This window comes from Cebidichthys violaceus, unplaced genomic scaffold (assembly GCF_023349555.1).
Source record: "Cebidichthys violaceus isolate CVI_PGR_0920_01 unplaced genomic scaffold, fCebVio1.0.p SCAF_26, whole genome shotgun sequence".
In the NCBI taxonomy this organism is placed as follows: domain Eukaryota; kingdom Metazoa; phylum Chordata; class Actinopteri; order Perciformes; family Stichaeidae; genus Cebidichthys; species Cebidichthys violaceus.
The window spans coordinates 1,916,393-1,943,486 of record NW_027176439.1 but is presented as its reverse complement, the minus strand read 5'-3'; the positions used below and the strand labels follow the sequence as shown (position 1 = coordinate 1,943,486).

The 27,094-nt window shown below is 38.6% G+C and overlaps 1 protein-coding gene across 3 annotated transcripts in view; it reads right to left on the bottom strand.

The window, feature by feature from the left end:
• Window positions 1-14,733: 14,733 nt before the first annotated feature.
• The window catches only part of slc4a4a (solute carrier family 4 member 4a), a 60,242-nt gene continuing 47,881 nt past the window's right edge, over window positions 14,734-27,094 (bottom strand). For 2 of the 3 annotated variants that reach the window (XM_068721063.1, XM_068721064.1), the window contains exons 21-27: window positions 25,266-25,338; window positions 24,585-24,653; window positions 24,107-24,280; window positions 23,600-23,761; window positions 22,038-22,131; window positions 20,405-20,484; window positions 17,872-17,959 (exon numbers count right to left, since the gene is read on the bottom strand). In XM_068721063.1, coding sequence (XP_068577164.1) covers window positions 20,441-20,484; window positions 22,038-22,131; window positions 23,600-23,761; window positions 24,107-24,280; window positions 24,585-24,653; window positions 25,266-25,338 — 616 coding nt within the window. In that variant the 3' untranslated portion in view covers window positions 17,872-17,959; window positions 20,405-20,440. Of the gene's footprint in view, window positions 17,960-20,404; window positions 20,485-22,037; window positions 22,132-23,599; window positions 23,762-24,106; window positions 24,281-24,584; window positions 24,654-25,265; window positions 25,339-27,094 lie in introns of all 3 variants that reach the window. The other variant, XM_068721065.1, reaches the window with a different exon arrangement.

Below are 27,094 nucleotides of genomic sequence, written 5' to 3'. Positions count from 1 at the left end.
CTCCCCGGTTAAATTTAAAGATCACAGTCTTTTGAGGCTTACCCTTGTACAAGTGTTTGAAGACTATTTTTTCGTTGTCTTTATTTACAGCAGCGGGATGCATCTTTATTGATCTATGATATGTGTTGTTATAGGCATTAATCAGATCCTGAACCACATCCACATATCTGAGTGAATTAACAGAGGTCAAATATCTCCACATACGCGTCTTGAATGTTCCGTTAAAGCGCTCCACTACGCTGGCCCTTGTCTCATTCGATGTTGAAAAATGCGTAAGTTTATACTGGGCCAATAGATGTTGAAACTGCTTATTATAAAACTCTGTGTGCTCATTACAGTCATTTTTTTTTTTTTTTTTTAGATTACAGTCATTTAGCAAACGCTTTTATCCAAAGCGACTTACAATTCAGTATCTATCTACACACCGTAGGCACAGCTACGGGAGCCATTTTGGGGTTAAGTGTCTTGCTCAAGGAGACGTTGCCATGAGACTAGCAGAGCAGGAGCCGGGGATCGAACCACCGACCCTCTGATTAAAAGGCTGCCCTGCTCTCCACTTAGCCGCGGTCACCCCATCTGTTTGAAGTTTCACAGGTACGCGACCCTCACTCAGAATGTCTTTGTCTTTGTAACAGAGGGACCATCCTTGCTGGCAAGACATCTAACCCATGCATATTTTGAAAATACATCGATGCACATTGTCATTTTCCGCTGTATATTCACCCATATCAACTAGATCGATCTGAAATTGCTTGTCAATACCACTGACCAAAACCCTATTCCTGGGAAAATGTACGGCAGCATTGGCATGGAGTGTGTACACATCTTGCTCAATTAAAAATCTGTTAACCACTGACAGTGAGGGAGTCACACCAGTGCTTTCTCTGACGGCATTACGACATTTAGACACACTGCCTAGGCCTCCTGGATGAGCTGGATCATAATAAATCTGATGTAGCGTACTCTCCATGTTAGCCTCCAACGTGTAAATGACAACACCTTCTCTGTTACAACATATTTTATTCAGTAATATTGTACAAAACACCCACACACCCACACACGCTGTGGCACATTATTGTTATGTCATCGTAGATGATATTAACTTTTTTCAGCTCGTGTAGCACACTCTCTACATATCTATGGATGCGGTCAAGGCCTGCATGGAAACCTCCTTTAGGAACACATCACATGCCACAGCAGCTGGCCATTGTTCATCCACATCCTCATCATCCAGGTGCATGTCGATGAGGGGGCTTGCTGCTGCTGCTGCTGCTGCATGGGTACTGCTCATCAGAGGTGGAGAAGGTGGGGGTGATGCCGGAGGGGTGGACATCAACAGAGATGGAGGAGGGGGTGATGCTTGTGAGCAGTATGGGGGTAGAGACGTGGTGTCAACGATGGGGTTTGACACCGAACGGATCCTGATTCCCCGATATGGAGGAGGGGGAGTAACACACGACCCGTATGTGGGGGGAGACATGGGGGCCATGTCTGCAGTTGCGGTAAGCGTGGTGCAGAGCAACATGGGTGACTGAGGCGTAGAAGGATGAGTTGATGGTGGAGACATCGAGGGGGGTGACCAGTTGTCGGGTGATATGGGGATATCGGTAACTGATTCAAAATCTGGAAAAAAAACAATAAGGCTTTTAGTATATTGTAGAAAATAACACATTTTATAGAAATGTAATGATATTGTTAATAATACAACCTACCCATCAATCACTGTTTGAGGTATGACGGGGTGTTGCTTTACTGTCTACACATGGTAGCTGGTAAAACAAAAGGCGTAGTGCTCGGTGTACTGTCGAAAACAAGACGCTTTCTAACATCCCCATAAGCCGAGTGGACTCGGTCTCTTGTGATTGCTTTCGTCAATGTTGCTAAACACCTTTTGCACCTTTTGCATAGCAAAGAAAACTATTTTAAACCACAAATCAAAGTCATCTGTGCGCTGGTGCAGACGATGTCCCCCATATCCACGTGATGCAAACGTACTCTCACGGTCTTCACAGGTACTCCGAAAAATAAACTCATCTACTTGTCTTAATTGCTTTGTTATCACGTGATGCATTTTAGGCCCTGTAACACTGGCCCACTGAGATGCATAAATCAACTCTGAAGCAGCATGTTGAGCAAGGGCCACACAGACATCAGTACGAAACTGTTTCCAGTCTTTTACAGACATGTCTCCATTCACACTCCAATCCGATACAACCACCACCTCAGAATCCACACATGCTCTTGCACCGATATGTGTGATATGTGTCTGATATGCGTGAAATGTCACCTTCCCATCCACATACCCCACTGTGTAAACATACCCATTGGTCCCCTCGGTCACTATCTCTAACAACCCTCTCTTCTCTGAAGTAAGGCCTCCCCTTCGTCGCTTTCTTTTGCTGTGGAGCATCCACAACATCAGCGTTAGGCGTGCTATCTGTAGACATACCTATAGCACCGCTGACAGCAGGAGACGGATCCATATATTAGTGGAATGACCTGCTTGATAGGTAGACAAGCTAGTTGGAGCACAGCCACAAAAAAAAGAAGATCCGCAGCCAAAGTGGTTGAACTGAGAGAGTATGTGTTCCTCCAAAACTCCAGAGTCAAAGTGTTTGAAATGCAATAGTCAATGCTGTGTATATATACATTCCCCTTCAAATAACACACATCCCTATATACGCCCCCTATACACACCCCTTGTCACGCCTCTACGGACATGTGCACTCTCATGCCTGCGTAAAAACAGTCAAATTTGTATAATTTTTTTAAATTTGTATTATGCAAATGTATTATTTTATTATTATAATTATTATTTTTCACATGTACGCGCAAACTGATTCACTATACCGTGCACGCACAGAGGCACCAGGTATATACTACTACTCGTCCGATGCTTTCTTGAAGAGCAAATCTCTAGGCAAGGCAAGTTTATTTGTATAGCACATTTCAACAACAACGCAATTCAAAGTGCTTCACATAAAACCATTAAAAGCATCAAAACATAAGGCAAAAGAAAAAGAGATAGAAAAGGAAAAACATTACATTTAAAATGTTTCATGCCTCAATCTCCTGTCTGTGTGGTGACTAACAATTATTTGCATAATCAAATAATCTGACAATTATTTTAATAGAACAAAATGTCCAAATATTGTACACAATTCCTGTCACAGTTCCCCATAGTCCAAGTTTAAATGTTCAAATTGCTTGTTTGGTTCAAAACCCAAAGATATTAAGTTTACTGTCATAAAAAACTAGTAAACATTCACATTTGAGAATTTGCAAAATATGAAGTTTTGCTATGTTTGCCTTAAATTATAAAATATGTAGATGGATTTTAATTTGAGCAGCTAATCTCTAGTATTAACCCATTGGAAAGGTTGTTTGTCTACGTCGACAGAGAAAGAGCTTTTTTTGCATCAAATCATTTTCATTTTAAAATTGTGTTTACATGAATCAGTAACGTCACTGTTCTATAAAAAGAAGGCTAGTTTGCTAATTAGCTTGTTAGCTGTAGCTCATCAAAACGTTTCTAAATGTCAACATCAGTCAGTTTAGATCAGAGGTCTTCAACAGGGGGTCCGCGACCCCTAGGGGTCCGCAGAGGTACTGCAGGGGGTCCGCAAAACTTTTAGTTGATTAGACCATATATTTTTATATATATATATATATTTATTTTTCAAACATGAATCTGTCCATTATTTTAATAGTTCATATTGTATGCAAGATAACAGGTATGTTTATGCATGGCAGTGGCTCTAATAGGCCATCACTCATTTTACTTTCAACATTTATGTTGAAAATAAAAACGTCAATTTTAATAGCTTGTATGCATGATTATCATACAAGCTATGTTTCTAAATGGCAGTGGCACGGCCACCCTACTCACTGTACAATGCACATGTTTAAAATAAAAACATGAATGTATGAACCTGTGTATTATTTGAATAGCTTAGTATTGAATGCACAATAACAAGGTATGTTTATGGCACTAGGCCCAGTTTAATATAAAACACAATTGTATACAATATACTGTATATAGTAGAGGGTCCCTGCTCCATCTCTATCAGTTTGGGGGTCCTTGGCCTGAAAAACGTTGAAGACCCCTGGTTTAGATGCTAAATGCTGTCGTCTCTGTGTTTCAGTTTCTAACTAAACGGTCTTAACCTCGTAAGCTTCAGTCAGTCATGTGTCTCTATGACTCTATCGACTCGGTTGTCAATTAAATATAAAACAATTTATGATATGCTAGCATCTCTAAAGATCTTTTTTCTTCCTATGAATGTCATTGAATTAGAAAATGATGACCAAAATTTGCCTGTAAAAAGGGATGACTCATTGTGGAAAATAAAACAAATCAAAATGATACAAAACAAAAAGACAAATGGCTAGATTTAGTGCAAGTTTGTTCCGGTTACGCAGAGGATGTAAAGAGTCACCGTGTTTTGTATGAAGCCGCAGACTGACGACCTGAGTGGTCACAGGATGTAAGATATGAACTGTTAAGTGCTTTAAAAACACATTAAAGTGTACCTTTAGTCACACTCATCTGAAGAGTGGACGGGAGAAGCATTATTGTTCTCCACGTGAACCCAGAAACCTGTGGTGAAACCATTACAGCTCCAAATAAGAGTCTTATTATCTATTCATCATGCTTGTGTGTGTGTGTGTGTGTGTGTGTCTCTCTGTCTGAGAAAGTGGCATGCAGTTGCAAATATATATGAACGATAGACGTTTTCATACGTATCTATTGGACAATATATCTATATTGTCATACTTCCCATCCCTAGAGGCATCTAGCAATGAGGTTGCAGATTTCCATCAACTGAATACCCTTCTACTCACCCCTCCGTTTCCAAGTGTATCGAAGGACCTGCGGTGATTTTGCACCATCAAATTCAAGCTGCCACTTCAACATAAAAACACGTCAGTCCCTCTTTAGACTCGGTGTTTGGTTTGTCCTCTCTGGGCTACTGTAAAAACATGGCGGTGCAACACAACCAACTAGGTAAAGAGGACCAGCTCCCTATATGTAGATACGAAGGGCTCATTCTAAGCTAACGACTCTTAGTTTCAGGTGATCATACACTAATGAAAACATAGTTATGAATAGTGTTCGTCCATCTCTCAATACTTGCTGACCCCATTTCACTTTAATGCATCTTGGGCAGATTGGAGAGCTTTCTGAAGCAAAGTGTAAATAAGTCCAAGAAGCGTTCAAGACCCATTGAAATCAAGCCAAGTGTTCAAAAGGTGTAAATGCATCCACCTCTCCAAGACGCACTCATACTCTTTACTCTGTCAGTAAGCACCACTCTCACTGTCTGATCTCATAAGGGGAGTGAGAGAGAGATGAGAGAAAAGGGGGAGAAACCAGGAAGGAGAGGGAGTATTTACTCAGACCCGCTGTCTAAAACCAGAGTAGAAGTGAGGCTACTCTTTGCCTGTTTTGTGTAGTAGTTATGACACACAGATGTCACTGATTAGCTGGATTACTGGTCTGTAATAAAGCTTTTTTTGTCATTTAACCATGAGAATAAAAATGTCCCGGTCAACGCTAAGTTGCAGACAAACATGAGATAAATAAGAAATGCTGCAAAATATATTACAAAATGAAATTCATAGAATCATAAAATCATGTAGCTCTCCTGCTTGACATCACATTACTGATAATAAAAAAAGTTACTTTTTCGACATGTGTATATAATCATAATTATAAAATGATTATCATAAATATTGAAAACAACTATTCACTTCAATAACCTGATGACTGTACTGATATAAAGTGAAATACATGGAGCACATCCATCAGAAGCAGCTGGAGCGGCTCCACTGAACATGAAAGCCGAGCTCACTGCTCTGTTTTACTCCTTTGGGTCATTTTATCTGGCCCTCCAACAAGAAAGTACATTAAAAAAAATTAGTGTTTTTACATTTTACATTAAAATAAATCTATTAAATCACTGTGAATCCATTATTCTGTAGTTTAGACGATCCAGTAAATTAAATACCAAATGTAATAATCTACTCTTTGAAACCCTGCACAGCCAAATACAGTTAACACACAGATCATAATTTGATTTTAATGAAAACTCCTTTTCACATTTGCCTAATGTTCCTAATGTTCTTCACCAATGTTTTTGGGAGAAATAACAGGCGAACCAGCTTTAACAGTGATGTTTTTTCTTTTTCATTAAGGGCTGTGTGGTGGATCTAAGTTCTGCCTGTAAACAGCGGTTTATGTGGATTTGGAGAAAAGGTAATGGTAAAGTAAAAAAAATAATCTTTTGACTTTTTACGGCATAATACACAGAGTGTAATTCATAAAATCATTTTTAAAAAGTCTGAAGAAAGTCACAGTATATCATCATGGTGTAGTTTGTCGAAAAAAAAGTCTTTTAAAAAAGTCATAAAAGTTGGATTATAGCATTGAGACTACCCCTCCTTTCCACTAGGGGTCTCTAGGGGTCTCTGCCAGCTCTTCTTTGTTTTGCAGGATGATGATCATCGGCTGATGAGCCTCACCTGAGCCTGGTGTTGTTCCAGGTGTAACGGCTCAACACCTGAACATGGACGGTCTCTTCCTTGGATAACACGGCTGCTGTTTTGTTAGCTCCAGACATTTTCACACATCCACATATGTTGACAATACTGATGACTGACTCTCCCCATTTCTTTTGTTTAATTATTGGTATAATTTAAATAATTGTGTTTATTACTTTTGGCTTTTCTAGTTTCCCATTTATTTTGCAGACTTTGAATTTGGGCTGTAACAACATGTTGAAAAGAGTTATGTCAAAAAAACGTCATAAAAAAAAGACATAGTACAGTATAGCAACAGCTCCTGTGTTTTTCTTTTTGTCTCTCTCCTTCCCTCTGCTCCCCTCTTTGAGTGAGAGATCATCTGCAGCAGGAACGCCACACCCACTGACACACACACACACACACACACACACACACACACACACACACACACACACACACACACACACACACACACTCTATTCTGCCGACACTCCTCCCATCCATCTACTCATCAATTATGCCGTTTTAAAAGCACAGGTCCTCCAGTCATTCCTCATCAGGTTGTTACCACTGTACGGTTCCTGGTAGTCTCTTGTTTCTAGTAAAGAGTTACCTCCTGCTTCTCGCCACGCCGTATGTTTTACCTGCTCTTCTTCTGTCAGTGGATCCCCAGACCTGCCTTGCTCTATCATTCACCAACGTCTCAAGAAATCCCTTAAAACTGCCTGATTGTGTGTGTTATGCATTTGAGTTTGTCTGTATGGATAATAAAGTATATCATAAAAAAGTTGAAAAAGTTATAGTATAGCATGTCGAAAAAAGTCATAAAAAAGTAACATTATAGTATGTCGAAAAAAATATTAAAAAGTCATAGTATATAGTATGTCCCAAAAAGTTGAAAAAAAAGTCATATAGTATTTTAAAAAAAGTTGAAAAAAGTAATAGTATAGTATGTCAAAAAAAAGGTCAATAAGACAAAGTATACTGAGTCAAAAAAAGTCATAGTATACTCAACTTGAATCTCTTTTTTTGGAATGCCCTACTCTGACTTAATGTTATTCTCTAATATTTTGTTAATGAGTTTTTACTACACTACACTCTGATGTTCAGATGGACCCAAATGTAGAGAAAGCAACCGGAAGTAGAGAGAGGAACTATATTAGAATGCGCAAATGAAATACACTAGAAACATATGTAGGGCCAATCACGAGGAGTAATAATGCAGCTTTAACCAAAGAACTCAAAGAACAGACGACTGCAAATACACACGGTGCTGATCATCGGACAAGGCACAGCTGGAGTGGGCGGGGAACAGAAATAAAGAGGGAAACACTGCGATCAGGGTAACAAGACAACAAGGACCAGTGAGACAAAAGCAGAGCTGACGAGGTTAGACACCAAACAGGTGCTGGGCAGGTCTACAGCAACACACAGGGAACATCTGGAGCAAGCACAGATAACTGAAAATATAAAAACACAAATGCAAAACACACACAACAGAAATCAGTGTACATATTTTAGGGTGAGCATAATAAAAATAATAAAGAAGCCCTAAAAACAAAACAAAACTACAAAAGTCCAAGGAGTCCAACATTAGAGTGCAACAGAACCATGACTCAATGTTCACGTCTAATTCAACCAACAGTTAACTTTGTTGTTGTTGTCGTAACTTTAACAAAGACCACGTGTGTTCACTTCTTTCACTGCAGATTTTAACCCCAAAAATCCTGTTAACTAATTAGTATTTGTGTCTAATCTTAACCAAACCTTTTGAATAACTTTGGCAAATGAGAATTTTGTCATTTGAATTATTATTATTTTTTTTTAAATGATATGTGGAGCTGAAACAATTAGTCGATTCATCCATCAATTTATTCATCCACAGACAGCACAAATGTTAAAGCTCCTCAGGTTCCACCATCTCAAATGTGAGGATTTCTCCTGCTTTTCTATGTTTTGGATCATTTAAATAGAACATAGAATAATTTTTGTGGTTAGTGAGACAAAACCAGAAGATAATCATTAGGAGCAGCCCCTATAGCACCGACGCCTTCCTGCACATCAGAAGAACTCAAATTTGGACAGAAAATATGAAGGATGTATTTAATCGTCCCGTGATTACGTCTCCCGTCCCTTCACTTTTGCCGTTATCACTCTTTTCATACATGAGACTTGTACGGCACACATGACAAATGTTAAGAAGTTCATCAAGTCATTACACAGCAGTGAAGAAATATCAGAAAATCAAAGAGATCGTACAATTACTAGCCTCCTATTGGTAACGTACAGTCAAATATCAGCAAAGGAGGATAAAAGTGCACTCGTTAGACAAAGAAGACAGAAAAGAAAGATTCCATAGACAGAGTCCCCATTATGGGCATTACAACTATAATTGCAGCTCATTAAATATCTCCTGCTCTCAGTCCTTTAAACTGTTATACTTTATTTTTTTGAGAGTCAGAGGTTAATGCAGCTCTATGATTAGAAATGTATTTGTAATATGTCAAACGTAATCAGGGAGAAAAGGGAGAAAAGACGTTTCTAGTCAAACGTAATTGAAAATGCATTATAGTTTTGGGGGAACGTAATTTTTAGGAGACAGGGTTGCTCTATGAATGAAGCTCTCTATTGTGTGTTGAAGGTTGTCTACAGTCATAGAGGCAGAGAGCTGGGGGGGGATAAAAGAAGCAAAGCTGCTTTCAAGACAGCAGCTGAATCATTACGACGAAAAACGTTCCTCACACACTTTGTCTCCATATTTGTATCCGGTGTTAACGGTGGAACTAAGCTTGTTCTTGTGGACTGACAGTATTTTCTTACATACAAAGCCTACTTCATAAGTTTGTGTTTTTACCTTCATAGAAATGGACAGAAGTTGTTTTTACCTTGGTGCATTGTTAAACTCTGCATGTGTGTTATTCATGTCCAACTTCTGAAGGATGACTTTAAAATGATTCACTTGAAAAGATGTTTAATATCCAGTCACCCTTGTGTTGTTTTGAGTTTTTATTGTATTCTCAGTTTTTTTTCAAGGCTCTCCACATTGGTGTAATAATGCAAACCATTCATCTTTTTTTAATTTTTAATTTGGAAGGTTATGACACGTCCATTGTTGACTTGTTTCTGGGTGGTAGGGACCAAACTGTCAAGCACCAGAGGCTGGCTTTGAATGCCTGCTCACATTTGTTACTTTCTTCATTCACTTTTTGATCAGAAAGTTCATTGTTCGAAACATTGGCACTATTTAACTATTTAATTGAGACAAGGTTCTTGTACGGCAACATTTGAGTGAAAGTGGAAAGTTTGACATTTTTTGTAGAAAAACATCTTTTACTTCATTATTTATTATGTATTTTTTATTATTATTTACTGTATGAGTACCTCAGATATGAATGTTGAATCTGCTGGCAACTGGACAGCATTTTGTTATCAGAAGCGTTCTGGTATTATTGAGTATTACATTACAGTCATTTAAAAGACAAAGCGACTTACAATTCCGATTCTATCACACCATAGGCACAGCTACGGGAGCAATTCTGGGGATTAGTGTCTTGCTCAAGGACACATCAACATGCGACTAGCAGAGCCGGCAATCGAACCGCCGACTCTCTGATTGAAGAACGGCTATCCTGCTATCCACTTAGCCACCGTTGCCCCAGAGTGTTGAACAATCATTTGGTTGTCTGTACTGCAGAATAAACAGTCACTGTGGAGAATGGTGAAGTCTACAATAAGAGCAGTAACAAGTCCCGCAACAAGATTTGGAGACGTGGAACTCCCTCCTACATGAGACCCTCAGCCATAGACACACATGTAATAACATCAGCTTGAAGATCTATAAAAGGTTTACAGAATATATAGAAATAGATATAACTGTATAAAAGTGTAAAGTTCAGAAGTGAGGTTCATTCACATATTTGAGTTGATCGCGAGTCATGTTTACACGGTTCATTATTAACATATTTACATGTTAGAACACTTTCATCTGTGACTTTAAAACCGCTACAACAATCTGCAGGAATCTACCTGCAGATTGTTGGTTGGGTGGTTTTCCTCACATATACTTCAGTCTAAGTCCTCCTGGCTTCTGATTGGTTGGTTCAGTCCAGCGTGAGTTAGGATCAAGGAGGTGTTGGTGTTGTTGTTGTTGTTGTTGTTGTTGTTGTTGTTGTTGTGATGCTAAACCATCACCAGGGGCCTGTTGTTCGAAACCTAGATCAGGGATTAAGCCGGGATATGTTGGTTATCCTGGCTGAATTTAGCCTGCAGTCGGTTGTTCGAAAGCTGGATAACTTTATCCTGGTCAAGTTACCATGGTGATTTATTGTCTGCAGCTAGCCTGCTCCAGACCAGGCTAAATGCCTAGCTTAGTTGATTCTGTTGTCTTATCTTTGGAGTCAGCGGCTGCGCTGATCAGAAATGAATGTGTTTTATAGTCATTCCATGTTCTGATGAAGGCTACGCATTGGCCTCGTTTTTAAACAAACAACACGTAGGCTAAATTATTTTAAAAAAAAAGAAATAAAACAAAACATGATCAAATTAAAAAAAGAAATAACGTTAGCCTATTACGATAGTTCTTTTTCATAATTGGGGCCTATTCGTGTGTTCGTCATTGTAAATAAACACCCTTCATATTGTTTGCCAGCTCAAATCTGATTTTATTGCAGTCATTCCAGTAATTAGAAATGGCTGCACTTGCAAAGGTGCTTGCAATTAATTACACTACTCATTTAATCAGTCCGTCTCCAAACTTCAAGACAGCAGCGGTGCTTCATTTTATGAGAGGTGTGTCACCTTACGTCAGCATTCACATCCGCTGTTCATTGGAGGAAAGTGTCCACACCTGTCGTCTCATCAGTGAATCTGTGATCAAGCTCTGTGGTCTACTGAAGAAAGCCGTGGCCGCGCACTTACTCGAATTAGTTAGACCTGGCTTAACAAAGCCGCCCCTCCTCAGCCTGGCTCGGCGTTCGAACAACCAATTAAGCCAGGATGAACTTATGAGACTTTGTCCAACCTGGCTTTCCCACTTATCCTGGATGTCTTTATTCTACTTTCGAACAACAGGCCCCTGGTGGACCGTAAAGTGCTGCTTCAGAAAGTTATCCGTCTCCATCTGGCTGTTCTTCTCAACGTCGAACCCCTCACGTTACAAAATAATAAAACATACAAAATATGTGAAATGTGATCATTCCATGCTAGTGTGTATAAAAATCATCCTATCAGTGACAAAGCTAATGTTTAGTAGTTCCTTTTGTTCTGTTTAGTGAAGTTAATATAAGACCTTATGACATTGTTTTGGGGTTTCCTATAAGCTGCTTTAAAAGAAAGCTGAGATATTGAGGAGGCTCAGTGAGGTAAAGATAGAGAAAAGAAAAAAGCTCTTTCTCCTTTTGCATGTTGCCCTCAGAGTAAATTGTGCTGAAGATCAAACGCACATTAATAAAAGTGTTTCCTTGTTTTCTTTTTTTACATTGCTGTTGTCATGTCTTTGTCTTTTCCCTCGCAGACAAACAACTATGACAAATCTCCAAAAAGCCTGCAAAAATGGCATCACAACAACAATCTGTGAGCTCCCTGTAAAACATGTCGCATAAAACACTCCTGTTAGTGTTGGACCGAAGTCACATGACGTCAGTAAGCGAGCACAGCGCTGTGATTAATCACACTCTGGGACGGCTTAATGACACGTTTCCTACACAGAGACTTCATATTCATCCTGCCAGTGACAACGACTCCATGCTGTTCCATTCTTTCCATTTCCATTCATCAGTGGCTGATTTTTTTAACCCGTAGCTCCTCTCCGACCTTTACAGTAGACACACACACAGACACACACACACACACACACACACACACACACACACACACACACACACACACAATAGAAAAAGAACATGAACAGGACGGGCGTTCCCATTCAAATCGACGTAGCAGGATGGTCAGAGCCACAGAAGACATTATTCAACTGGAGCTCCACCTTAACCATCAAAACTAAATGTCCTAACCTAAAGACCTGATGATGTAACCTCACCCCTCAAACCAAATCCAAAGCCTCAATCACACATTAGTGAAACAGTGAGAAACGTCAGATTGGTCCTCACAAAGATGTACGTACAGGAGTGCACACACACACACACACACACTCAAACAGACAGACACACACACGCACACTCTCCTCCACAGCTCTTGTAAGTCCTCCAGTGGAAACAAAGAGCGGTTACCGTTTTTAATTATAATATATCTGTGTGTGTGAATCATTCATTTTTGCATGAAATCAGACTTTTCGAGTCATTTTGTAATTTGCTGATGTGTGTTTATCTGCTAATTAACTGGAAGGTCTTCCTGATTAGAGATGCATAGAGAGAGAGATATAGCACAAACAAATCTACCAGCGCTAATTTAATCTGTGCGATTTAAATAGTTTTACTTCTGCTTGATTGACTTTTGGAGTATTTACTGCAGTTTCGCTTTGATTATGTGGTCCGAGTCATTTTTGGACCGTCAACAACCTCTTTGACCTCCTGTCACTTTAGTAGAGGTGATTATAAAATGGGGGGCATCCCCAAATGTGCACCATTAGAGACCCTTTACATGACTCCCAATGGAGAACCAGGCTGTAGCTCATGTCAGTACAACTGTCGGTATTTAAATCTTTGTAAATGTATTTTTTGCAAATATTTGAACTTAGAAATTCAATGAAAATGGCGTCAACTATATGAACTTTATTCATAAAAGCAGTTTTGTATTAATGATAAAGGATTTGACGATGAATAATAACCAGCAAAAGAATACAGATGTTTAAAGGGCGTATTTGAGCCTGAACATCCACACAGATGTTCTTTTTAACTTGCTTTGTTAGATTAAACTTCTGCTCAGGTCTCTGATTGATGGACAGATTCCTTTATCGTTTTGCATGATAGAGAGCAGAGGTCTAAACAGCTACAATAACTGAAAACACCTCAGCAGTAGTGTGTGCTGTGTGTAGTGTCTTTGATAAGAGACCTGCAGCTTTAATTTAACTCACGTAATGATTTAAAACAAGAACTGCAGCCTGAAGAAAATCTGAACCCTGTCTGTGACTCCTGTTTTTGCAGGTTGTAATGCAGCTGGACAGCCACTAGAGGGAGCTACTGAACCAGTAATCATTGTGAGACTCTGACCAGGAGGGATTTAGTGTAGTGTATGTACTTTAATGTGCTGAATGATTTCTGGAGGTGAAGGAAAAATAAACTGAAACTAGTCTGAAAGAAGCGAAACTAAGCTTTGTGTGTGTCTTGTTTTCACAGAAATCGTATCAATAGGGATATCAAAAGGGATCAATAAGGTCTTATCGTTATCAACATACAGTGCATCATCATTTATGTGTTGATTATATTTTGTATCAGTAATCTGAAACTGAAAAGTAACTTTAGACAAATATAGTGGAGTAAAAAGTATAACAAATATTCTTAATTTAAGTAGGAAATAGCAGAAAATGGAAATATTGAAGTAAAGAACAGGTAACGCAAAACTTTGTTACTTTCCACCACTGAATATCAAAATAGCCAATTAACATTATTTGGGTTAATTAATCAATTATTTGTTTAGAGTATTAACTTTGTATTTCTCACAAACTGATTCATAACGATCACTTGTTCTGAAGGAAAGTCTAGAATCGTCTGGTAGACACCTGATAGTCATAATAATAATAATATATAATAATATACTCTGTCATAATGCAGAGTTACTGTCAAACTGCCTGACATTAGGGCTGCAACTAACGATGACTTTAATTATCGATTATTTTCTACGTTAATCAATTCATCTTTTGGTCCATAAAATGTTAGAAAATAGTCAAAAACACCCGTTAAGAGTTAAAGTTCATCTCCAAATATCTTGTTTTGTCCAATTAAGGAAAAACACACATTTATTTATTATCACATAAAACAATGAAACTCCTCAAATGAATTATTAAAATAGTTTCCACTTAGTTTTCTATCGATTGACGCTACAACAAAGTCATTTGCAGTTTATATAACTGACATGGTGACATTAAACATCTTAAAAATGATGCTATTGGCTTCCAGTAGACAGCATGAGATAACGTGAAAACATGACGTTTTTCTCTTACTGTAATATAACGTGTCGTTCACAATGTTAGTCAAAGTTGTTTCCGTTCATTTATTCTTTGCTCTTATCGGACTGAAAAGCAGCACAAACGTCACTGTTTGAGAATTCTGTTTATTTTCCAATATACATTTCATTTGAAAAATATAAATTCTAAAATAAACCATTTCACCTGTTTCTAAAAAGTCACAAAAAAGTTAATCAAAACAAACGTATCAGTATTTATTCCGTACCCTAAAATTAACATCATTAACATGTTTTTTTTCATTTGACGTTGTAGATTATTGTCCCGACATGCTCACACAGTACGACACACTTTAAACTAACAACTCCCCACTAAAAACACGTCTCAGACATTAAGTCACACTTGTTCCCACTCGCTGCTGTTGACGACTAAAAACACTGATGTGGAGTATAAACGACGTCGTGACTTCGGCTGGTGAGCTGGAAAAAAAACAAAAAAAACAACCCCGGACAAAAACTAAATTCAAACAGTGAACCGAGATGGTACAAAGTAACTCGTTGCACTTTGGTTTGAGCCGACGTGCCTCTTTATGTACATGATTTCCAGAGGAGGAAGGCGGCTCATTCATCACACAGTTTAAATTTGACTGGTGACGAAGACAGAGGACTGCCGCTACAGACTCAAACATTCAAGTGAGACAGTGCTCCAGTGGGCCCTTTAGAGATAAAGTGGGGGTGCTGTGATGATGAACAGTGCTTCAGAAGGTAATACTGGCCAATGACAGTTCTGAGAGGGTTCATTCTTTCTGGGTGTGACCGTGGATGCAGTGAATAGTTGTTGTTTTTACACTAATTGCCTCATTTCGGCAGCTTGAGTCCTAAAAAAAAACAACTGTGGATGTTTCATTTAAAGGACGAGTTTGGATTTTTATAAGTCTGTTAAAATATTAAGCTACTGTTCCGTCATTCCTCTTCTCCGTACTGGCTGTGAAACGATATCTTCCCCACTGTAAATAGATTGGGGGGGGGGGCAAAATTTACAATCGCATGCAAAAAAAGTCCTTTATAGTTAGTTAATGCTAATGCTAATGAGGCCTTAGAGACAAATCCAGTGGGTATCCTTTACAGTTATGATGGTTCTTTTTCTGTGTCAATGATCCTAAAAACAAGACTACCAGACTACGACACCCGCTTGTTTTGACAAAGGCCTCTTTAACACATTATTATGAATCCCACTGCTTTTCTGGGCCAGACCTAAAGTCAAGTTAACAATGTTTACTGAGGTAACAGATCAAGTAAGAAGTAGGGTAATTTTCTCATAGACTTCTATACAATTAGACTTCTTTTTGCAGCCAGAGGTATCGCCCCCTTTTGGGCATTAGAGAGAATGCAGGTTTTAAGACTCCTGCATTGGCTTCAGTCTGCAGAATCGGAGGTTTTCCCACCCAGGTAACCGGTAACCTAACTCGTTATGCCCCAACCAATGGGCTATCCTGACCCTAACTACTCGAGCTCAGTGCCAAATTTTAACCAATTAGCTCTGCCTCAACCAGCTACGCAGGACGGGTCAAGAAAAGCAGTGGGATTCATAATTATACATACATACTCAAACGCACCGATACTTGAGGCGCCCAGAGGAAACTTTGGGAAGTTGAGAAAGGTTTAACTTCATCAAAAAAAAATCATCTTATTTATATAATTCAAGGAGCCAATTGATTCAGAAAAAAAGATGCGTGGAAACACGTGGTGTATTTTGTGAAATAAACTACTTTAGCGCGCACCGATATACTGGCAACGTGAGAAAATAACAGTCCAGTTGGATAAAGGTTTAATCAACACAAACAAGCAGCAAAAGTCCGGCTTGTAAGGGACTCTTTGCATCTGCATGTGTGAATAAACTTAACTAACGATGCATATTCTTTCCGGTAACTTTCAGTTTATTTGCCCTCTACAGAAGAACAACAGCGACCAATAACTCACATACAGCGCTGCGTGTGAGTTCTGTACTGAGATAGACTTGACAAAATCCAAACTTTGAATTATATAAAAACTAAAAGAAGCATTTGATCCCATCATCAGATAACTCCAAAGCTGAGAGAAAAAGAAATAAACCTGCTGCACGGAGTTTACGCCGATTTGATTCTTTCGTCACATCGTCGCCATAATAATTTCCGTCTGGATCGATCTCTTATAAGCCACTTAGGTTAAGTAGTTTGTGCAGCACAAGCGATTATATGATATGTATTCCTAGTTAGAGTAAGTTTGGCTGAGGAAAATCCGATGATTAAGTATCGCTAAACTGTTTTCTACCAGCAAAGGAGATAAGAAAAAGTCACCAACATACATTTTAAAAAGAAGAAAGAAAAAGATAAAATGATTTGATTTGATTTAAAAGAGTAACAAAAGCTTTGAAGTGAACACACGTGAAAGAAAGATTCAGACAATTAGAAAGAGAAGGTGAAGCAATCAAAAACTGCATCAAAAAGTGATAATACAAATATTTTACCTCATCTGCACATACAAATGTGCGTTGTTAATCAACTGTTAATTAACTTAAAAATATTCTATTTGCACACGTTTCCTTCACGAGCTATAATACAGTGAATCTTTTGAATCATTTTGACTCCACAAGAGGACAGAGAGGAAATATCAAAACCCTCGTGCTGCGTCAAAAATCAACATGTTGCATTTGTTCATAATAAGCCTTTAATCTAAAACAAGAGGTAGAGCTATAAAAAAAAAACCCAGAAAAAAACATAATTTTCCTGCTACAGGAAAATGTTATTAGAGTAAATCACTTTATATAAAAATTCCCACAGATATTTGTTTATATATTTACTATATATATATATATATATATATATATATATATATAAAAAAAAGGAGCAGGGAGGCGTTTCATGCGTGGTCAGAGAGCTGCAGCGTTTACCATTGAAATGTGGGAGGAGTTGCGTAGAAGAACAGTGAGGAGTTACATTAATCAGTTTACTGTGGAGCTATGAGGGAAGATACCAAGAGAAGATTGTGAGCAAAGAAATGCTTTTAAAATGGCTTCATTATTAGAAAAAGAAAGTTTTCTTGTGTCGTCTTAGACTCTTTTTTTTTGTTTTGTTTTTCTAGTGCGTTTCCCTTCTTTTCTTTGTGACATATTCAGAACAAAGTCTTTTGGATTTCGGAGTTAAAAAGAATATTTGTTTCAATAATGTAAAGTAAGAGTTGTCTTGCGTCGCCTGGCGGTGGTTCGGTGCTCTACAGAGACGTTTCAGATCCTCTGCTCTTCCAGTAGAATGAATTATCGTCGTCGGGGTCCATGTCTATTCTAATGTGAGGCACAGACTTCAGCGGACTCATCTCGGGGCTGAAACACAGATCGGTATGTTGTTAGCACACATGCTGGGATGTCGTGGTAAAACTAAAGAAATTGTTGGACATTTATTCAAGCTCTGAGGGCCGTCCACATAAACAACGATAACTATAAATATATTGATTTTAAAAAACTTTTCTAACTCTTGTGGGCGGCCATCCACGCCACGCCACGCCTATAACAACATAACATTGGTGAACAACATTGTTGGGATCAGTTTCAGAGAGGTTTGATGAACAATAAAAACACAGACAGCCAATCAAAATCCATCCGGATTCACAACGCACCAACATTTGTGGTCAGAAAACAGCAGATGCAGCATTTATAAACCACTTAATTTAGTTTTTTATTATAAGAATATGAATAATAAGGAAACAGTTGAGAAGTAGTCGCTGCTGTGCGTCTTTCAGCACCACGGAGACGAGGAGAGCAACGAAAGATGCTTTTGATTTCAATAAGTAAACTTAATTGCCAAAAGAAAATCTGTTTTATTATATATATATATATATATATATATATATATATATATATATATATATATATATATATATACAGACACAAGTCAAGTGTCTCTGTAAATTGTAAACAACAAGTTTCTGTTTTATCAGCACTTCCTGTCATGTGATGACATTGTGCCAGTTTTTTCATCTGCATGGAGCCAATTAAGGCTTTAATACTTATCAATATTAGGCAAATGTTTGACTCAAAGAAAATAAATCGGTACTAGAGAAAGTTCAGCTCACATAGACTGCAGTTCTGTCAGTAGAAAATGTTTTCTGTCAGTGTGAACTCTACCAATTAGAAAAACAAATGTTGTTTGTTGGCACCACAGACGTTCTGCGATGCCAACATGCTTTTTTTTCACACATCGTCCCGAAACACTAATCCTCTTTCGTCAGCAGTGGTACAACAATCGTACAAGCAGATGATGTAACACGGGACCAGGGCGGTGGATCCCGGTCATCATTAAATGCTGTGGGCATGATGGAGGAACATAATCTCTTCTTGAGCATCATAATCATCGCTCTAAATATTTGGCCCTCTATAAAAAAAAAAACAAGGCTTGTTCTGCCTCTTTAAGACCGATTGTCTCCTCTAAAGCTCATAACAGTGAAGCACAATGTGTGTTCATCACAAACACAAAGACTGGGCTCGTTAAAGAACATTATTACTTCTCTAAATGTGCCTCGTTCTTTTTGTCCGAATGGAATCCAAATAAATCCGCAATAAATCTTAAATCTTCAGCACCAGATGATGAGCTTCAAAAGAAGTTTTAAGATTAATAAGTTGAAGTCCAATAGAGGCAAATATAAATTAGAAAATGAGTCGTTTGTTTGAACCATACAAAACGTGCAGGTTACACTAACGTACATGTTAAGAGGTATTTTAACGTATTACTTTAATACGTGTAATTTACATTGTACACATTTGTAACTTATCAATTACTTTTAGTTATCCAGCAGGTTACATACTTATATATATACAAAAATATTTGCAGTATTACAAACTGGTCATCTGTGGTGACATTCCCAGGTAAAAATGCTGAATCTCCATATGCTCCATTGTACACACAAAACATGGAACTGTGCACACAATTCTGAAAACCTGAGGCTCATGCATCAACAAAACAAGTCCAGACTGTTAAACTCTATAAGCACAATCCCATTGTCTTCACTCAAATAGGAATTCTTAATCAACCAGGACTTCTTGTCAAGTATTATATAATACTCCTATCAACATGGAAGTGGACAAATGTGCTTTCTTTATGCAAATATATGTATATCTAATATTGGATATCAATTAACAACACAAAACAATGACACATATTGTCCAGAAACCCTCACAAATACTACAAAATATTCAGAACTATTCAAATCATGGCGTCATAACAAACCCAGCTGTCGGTGAGCTGACTTTGTAGATCGTTGCTGTTAGACCGCCCAGGCCAGGTTAAAAGAGAGTGAGTATTAAATATAATAATGATATAAAATCTTATATGAGATGGACACAAACACGCCTCGACAAAATGAATGACGTTCATCCATAACTTCTGGATGTGGAAAATAAAGCAACTGTTGTCCAACACATTCTCCGTATCAACTCTTGAGTTCTTGTGTTCACAACTCGCCTCAGCTGCCCCCATGTGGACAAAAGAACAGCTACTGCAGGTTTAAAGGCCACCGAGAGGAGACGTCTGAGCGGGACAAAAGCAGTTCAGGTAAGTTAATCAGCCATGCTGACCTTTAAAGTTCAGACTAGCATTATATGTTTGCTAGTTAGCTCGCCATCTGACCTTCTGCGATCTTTGATGCCGCAGTCATCAAAAGAATGAATTCATAAAGAAACCCAGTTATATTTAGGTTTTATTATTCCCCCTCTGTACCATTTATTTCGGCCCGTTACGTGAGCTTCACACACACTCTCTCTCGCTCATCTCACCTGGACAAGCAGTTTTCTTGGTAGTAGTGAAGCTGCTCAGCACGATGTGTGTCGTTCAAGGAATGATGGGGACTTCTCTCCTGTGGAAGAAAAAAAAAGAAAAAAAAAGAAAGAAGAAACAGGCGTTAGTGTGCATGTAGCCAAGCTAATGCGGTCGTCTCTCGCACAAGTGTTGCATGTATCAGACCAACGACTTATAGATGCTACAGGTTTTCAGTCCAACTAAACACGACAGCAGCTGACTTCACTTGCACAGATTGAAACAAAGAGGAACAGACGGTGAAGTGAGCCACTAAAAGGGTTTTGATGACAACCTGATCATCTACTTAGAGTCAATATGTTTAGTTTTTGGCAACACCTCCGAAATTTACTACAAAAATGAATGATTAAAAAGTGTTAAAACCAAATTGCAAAGCATCATAGCAAGAGGTTAAAGGAATGCAGTTAACCTTTGCTGTTGTTGTACTTTACTGTACAAGTTTAACAGGAGTTTTCCTATAAATCAAGATATTGTTAGTACTACTTATTGGTGGTAAATAATACTAAATAACAATAATGTCTTCACTATAGCGTGCAGTAATAAAGTAGGTTAGAAGCCAGTGACTTGATTTAATGTAGTAAAAGGGAATTTGTTCAAACAATAACTGTTACTTCAACTACATAATTAGATAGCAAAGGGACAGTTCAACCCAATTCAAAAATACACATTTGTCCTAGTTTTGGAGATATCCACCGTAGAAATGTCTGCCTTTTCTCCAATACAATAGGATTATATGGCACTCGGCTTGCATTTGAAAAACTCAACAGCGATGTCTCTTTCCAAAAATCCTGACCTGGTCTCTCAAGATAATCCACAGACCTTGTTGTGAGCAGTTTTCAAACAGGAACTATTTTCTTTCTACCACTTCGACAACGGTATCACCAGAAAGTAGCGCACATCTACACTCGATACTGCTAGCTCATGTAGCATCACCGAGCTACCGTTACAGCTCAGCTGAGGAGGATGCCACTAATGTTTACATCTCGCACTCATCATGAGGACGAGCCTCTCTAGATTGATAAATAGAGCTATAATTAAGAGGAATAATATCTTTGATTGTGGGGTGAACTTTACCTTGAAGACAATGTTGGACGTAGGCGTGCTACTGTCAGTCAAACAGGCTCTTTTACATGAAGCTAAAATAAATGTGTCTTTGATTTAAACAAGCGTTGTCTACAACAAAGTTTGAAATTCCACAAAAACCCTTTCATGAAATCAGCAGTGAATACTTAAATTGAAGTCATGAACTGAAGTAGAAACAGTTAGGTCCAGCAAGTAATAATTTAAAAAGGGAAAAGACTAATAAAATCATAGCGTCACAAACCAAGAAGAAAAAGTTCAGGAGGAGAAGAAAATGTGTTATTTTGTATGCATGTTTTGAAATAAAAGACAGGGCTGGAGTAAAGGTTAAAGACAGACAAAGACAAAGACGGAATGTTAATATCATGCAGTTAGTGAAAGACCAACATCAAGTCTTAGTCACAGAAGAAGACGGCAGAGACACTGAAGGAGGAAGCAGAGCAGGAGTCAGTCAGGATCGAGAGGACGACGGATTTTCCCTCCAGAGCTGCAGCTGGTTTCGGGTCTACTCACTGTCAGAGGCCTTATCACCTAAGAAAGGCTCCTGCTCCATCATGTCCATGGGGATTTTAATGCTGGGAACTTTTTCATTGTAAGGATAGTCAGACTGTTGGAGAAAGGAAACACACATCCTGAGACGGGACCTCTGGGCGTGTCGGTGAGTTATCATCAACACACACATTCACACGACTAAACCTGTGACGACCTGCGACCCCGATTGATTTGTTTTTATCAGGAAAATACAAACTATTGATTACTAAACAGCTGGTGGTGATGCAACTTGATTTACACTTTCCTGGTTTGCAAAGGTAAAAGAGGCAATGCAATAATGTATGGGTGTCACAATTTTGATTCTAAATTTTAAATTGATCAAAATTAGAGAGCAGGATCGGCGCTTCTCCAAAAAAACAAAAGAAAAAAACAAACAAAGTACAGGAAAAGGATCTGGGGGCTTTTTGCAGGTGAGGAAATGCAAGCTGTTGTTGTATAGTGTCTCTCTAACAATGGCAAAGCCATCAGTGCTGAAAAAAAAAGAAGATGTTTGTATGGAATCGTAAGTCAAATCGAATCATGGAAATGGAGACTCGTGATCCCCGTAGTAACGTGGCACCGAGAGATATGTGATAAACCTTTCTGCCCGTCTGTAAGAATCAAAGGGCAAGAGCTTAAATCTAATTCAACCCACTGATGTCAAGCCTATAGCATTTTACAAATGCATCACTCACTGGGTCTAAAAACGTCCGATTGTCCACCGATTCGTCTGGCTTCAAGCTAAAAGTCTTCTTTCGATCTGAAATGAACCGCTTCAAAAAAAAAAAAACAGACCCGAACTAAACTGACCTGAGGATAAATGTATCTGGTCTGAAAATGCAGTGAACCAAACAGAGAACCCATATCCCAAAATACATTTTTCACAGCCTAACTTGGGTCCTTGGTCATAAAAACCAAGTGGACCCATGAAGACCTCTACTTCCAGCTTCCGTGCTAAATGACTCAAAACTCAAACTCTAAAAACACAGATAATCCAATTAGTGCATAATCACTGTAAAGACATCTTAACATAAAATGCTCAGATGTCTTTATAGTGATTATAAAAAATATAAAACACACTCATACAACAACGGTCTTGGCCTCCCAAGTACAAGAAACTGAAAGACTGCTGAAAAATCTGTAAAATCAAACTTTGAGGTAAAAAACAAACACAAATCTGCTGGATGTTTATCTTTTACACCAAGGAGACGTAAATAATCACTGAAAATTAGTAAGTGACTCTTGCATTTGATATCTATAATATCTCTAAGATTTTTCCCGAGGCTATAGAACTCAGGAATACTAGCATATGCTGTATTATCAAATCTTCTCATCGTCACTCTTTTACAACAAGTGAAACTGAGGGAAAGACCTCCTATAGACCTGGATATTGACTAGCCTGTGGGTAAACACTCAAGTGGTACATGAAGGAGGAGAAAACAGGGAGCTGGGAGCAGGGCTGGAGATTGTTGGTGACAGACTTGGGAATGGGGTGTCATGTAAAACGGTCCGATGTGTTGAAACTGTAAACTCAAAAGCCTTACGTCTTCAGCGTCGCTGTCTATGCTGCCTCGTTTTTTCTTTTTCTTCTTATCGTCCTCTTTCTTCTTCTTGTCCTTCTCTGGGATGACGTCGTCCAGGAAGCCGAGTTCGTGCTGCGAGAACATCCAGTCCATCGCTTTTCTGACGGCCACCAGAGCGAGGATCTAAAAGCAGAAGAAGAGGAGGCTCAGAGTGGACTGGGAGGTGATTTTTTATATTTAATAATCAAGTTATGAATGCTGTTGTGGTGAGCCTCAGAGCGCCATCTAGTTGGCCAAGGAGGTACTGTCAAATGGTGCCATTGCCTCTTTAAAATAGTTTCCAATGAGGAGGCATCGCTCATTAGCGCTTCCATTTCTCTGACCAAACTATTATCAAGAAAATTCAATAGCGAGAATAGTTTCATGCTCATAGTAACTTTTCACTAGCATCAAGATAGTTAAATACATATATAATTATAGCTTTTCAAATACTAATAGTGGCCAAATATCACTGCAATTGTCTCTCACCATGACAGGGAATACAATGGCGGCCACAGTGGACTTGAGGATCCAGAGCAGGGCCAAGCAGAGGATCTGGATGAAGGTGAAGAGGTGGACCTTCCGGAGGGGAACATGTCGCAGGTAAACCAGGTCGGGCTGATGCTTCGCTGGCATCAGGAGCAGCTTGAGACGATCCATGAACTGCAGAAAAAAGATGAGAGGTTCAAGTACGCGTGACAGGATGCTCTGCATGCATGAATGAATGAATACATCAGAGGAACAGCTGGTCACCGGCTTGGTTCTTGGATACTCCAGAGGTTCCTTTTGATGAAGAAGCTTCAAATACTACCAACATGACGTGTAAGTTAGAACACTGGTTCTCAATCTCTTCGAGTCGCGACTTCCCAGAATAATAAGGTTGGTGGACAAACAGTCAGATCACGTCACTGTTTCTTAGCCTGTCAGTTTTTTTATATATATATAAATAAAGCAGTGTATCAATTACCTGCACTCCATTGAGAGAGGCGACTCCCATGTATAGGAAGACTCCATACAGCACAGGCATCGGGATGAACTAGGTCAAACAGACAGGAAAGGAGATTATTTTGGGTTCATTTTTTCCAATTTCTGCAGTTTTACAATAAGCATTTTATTTTGAATTTCTTACCTAAATGCCAAACAATCACTCATAACTCTTCCTGATAACATTTTTACATTTAGGAATCGAACCATCTGTCTCACTAGAAGTTAATCTATACTCAGATCTTGTTGACCTCAACACACATGGACTGAAGAGTAGCGGCCAACTGGAGAGTTTAGTGTTGACGTTCTTTTCTCAGACAGTTAGTCAAGAAAAATCCCAAAAACAAACCTAGTTGTGAGAATAATAAGAGGCCTATTACTTTATTTTGACACCTTTTTTTTTACATTTCATGTATGTGCTCTTCATAACATAAACATAAACATAAGTATTGTTATGCATTACAGCCGCAGTAACCAGATCAAACTGTTTTTTGTCCGTCAGTGTTGAGATACTTTCGTTTTTGCATTTCAATTTGAGAAGTGCTTTTGTGGTTTACACATTAAAACACTTTCTAGTGACTTTAATTGCCTGGTGTGATAAAAGATGAAAGATTAAAGTTGAGACACTAAGTGACCAACAACACAAGACACTCTGATTAATTACCTTTAAAATAGGAGACATAAATACAGACAGTCCTGTCAGGATGAACACGACGACACCGGTGAGCCTCTGCTCTCTGAAACAACAAAGAGGGGAGAAAAATACAGTTAAACACAAGAACGAAACTAAAATGTCCGCTTGGTTTAATTCCCCTTTTTAATTTTGCCTCTTTTACCCACAATCATAAAGTCAAAGAAAAGCCTGGAAAAAAAAAAATGGTGTCGATTACTTGAGGAGGTCAATCATTTCCCAAATCTCATTCAGTTTAGCCAAAGCAAAAACAACTCCAACATTTTGTAGGGAGTTCAAAGTGTGAAGAAGTTACACAAGTTTGTTAGTTCAGCTCACAGCTGACACATCAGGAGGCTCTGGAGGATGACGGACACGAAAACAAACTCTGAAAACAGGAAGAAAATCACAAAGTGTCTTAACCATGGTTTAATGAAAACAACAACTCAACTGGAGTACACAGAGTCACTAATGGACAGCAGAGACAATTTCCCTTTGTGTATTTTCCCCCACTACTTCTTCTAAAATACAGTTAAAACAAGAGATTAAGGTAATATTGCTTTCAAACATGAGAGACAATGATTAACAGTATTGTACCATTCAGGATTAACAATTTAACGGTAACCTGCGGTGTAAATGATTTTAAAGCTTAGCTCGTGACTCAAATCAGCTGATTTACAGTTCAGTTCATGACCTCTAGTAAGAGTTATTGCATGTGTTTGGCACACAGCGTATGTTGGAGTGTTAGTTAAGAGGACCTCTAAAACTCAATTTTGCTAAAATTTGGTGCAGACAGTACAACAACTTCTGAACTGTGTTTTTGTTAAATAACTGTTTGTCCTGGATTGCTTGGCTGAAAGCTAATCTTTCAGTATATACCACATTTCTGCCTAAAAAGACACTTTACTTTCTGTCTTTGTCTAATTTGGTATATTCAATATTGGGATGAGTCACCAGGGTTGTCCATTTGTCTTAAAGAAATGCTATTATGCCTTCTAATAAATTCTTAGAACAGCCGGTCCACACAGCTTCTCCAAGCGATTCTGTAAAGTTTGTCACCTACAGGTGGTGCTACAGCGACAGGGTGAATTTAAATAACCATGACTTTGACTCCTTCGTCTCTTGCACGATTAACATTTAAGCATTATCTTTTAATATCTATAATAGCTTCAGGCTTTCGTATACACCCTCCCATTTTGAATGGGTTTTTGCTTTGATGCCTGTAATATGGTCAGTGGTTAACACAAGCAGTGGTTGGTAACAAGTGGCTAAATGAGAGAACAAAACGTCATCACTGGAACACCTTTAGCTTAGAGGTGGTGACGTGAAGTCATGTGACTGTGGTCTGTGTCCTATCATTAGCTTTATAACTTACGCTTCAGAAAAAAACATAAGTGTTCATTTGTGAAGATTATCTTGCTGAACAAGTATCTCATTAACATTAGTTCACCACAGAGCTTTTTTTCTGCAATTATCCAAAATCCAATGGAAACATTGTTTTGCTGAGGGAACCAGTGCGATACCTACTGCCTACTAAAATATGTACAACATCCTGCAGCACTCCGTTTTTGAACAAAGTTAAACAGCTCCCTGTTTAAGCTTCATATTACTTTCTTGACTTTTTATTAACAGGATAATGGCTCTGTATTTTGGAACTAATGATTTGAATTTGGGCGACTGTGACTCAAAAAGGTAGAGCGAGTCGTCCCTCAATCAGAAGATCGGCGGTCCTAGTCCATGTCGACGTGTCTTTTTACCCCAAATTGCTGGGTGAATGACATGTATAGTAAAAGCGCTTTGAGTAAAAATTGTTCATTTAAGTT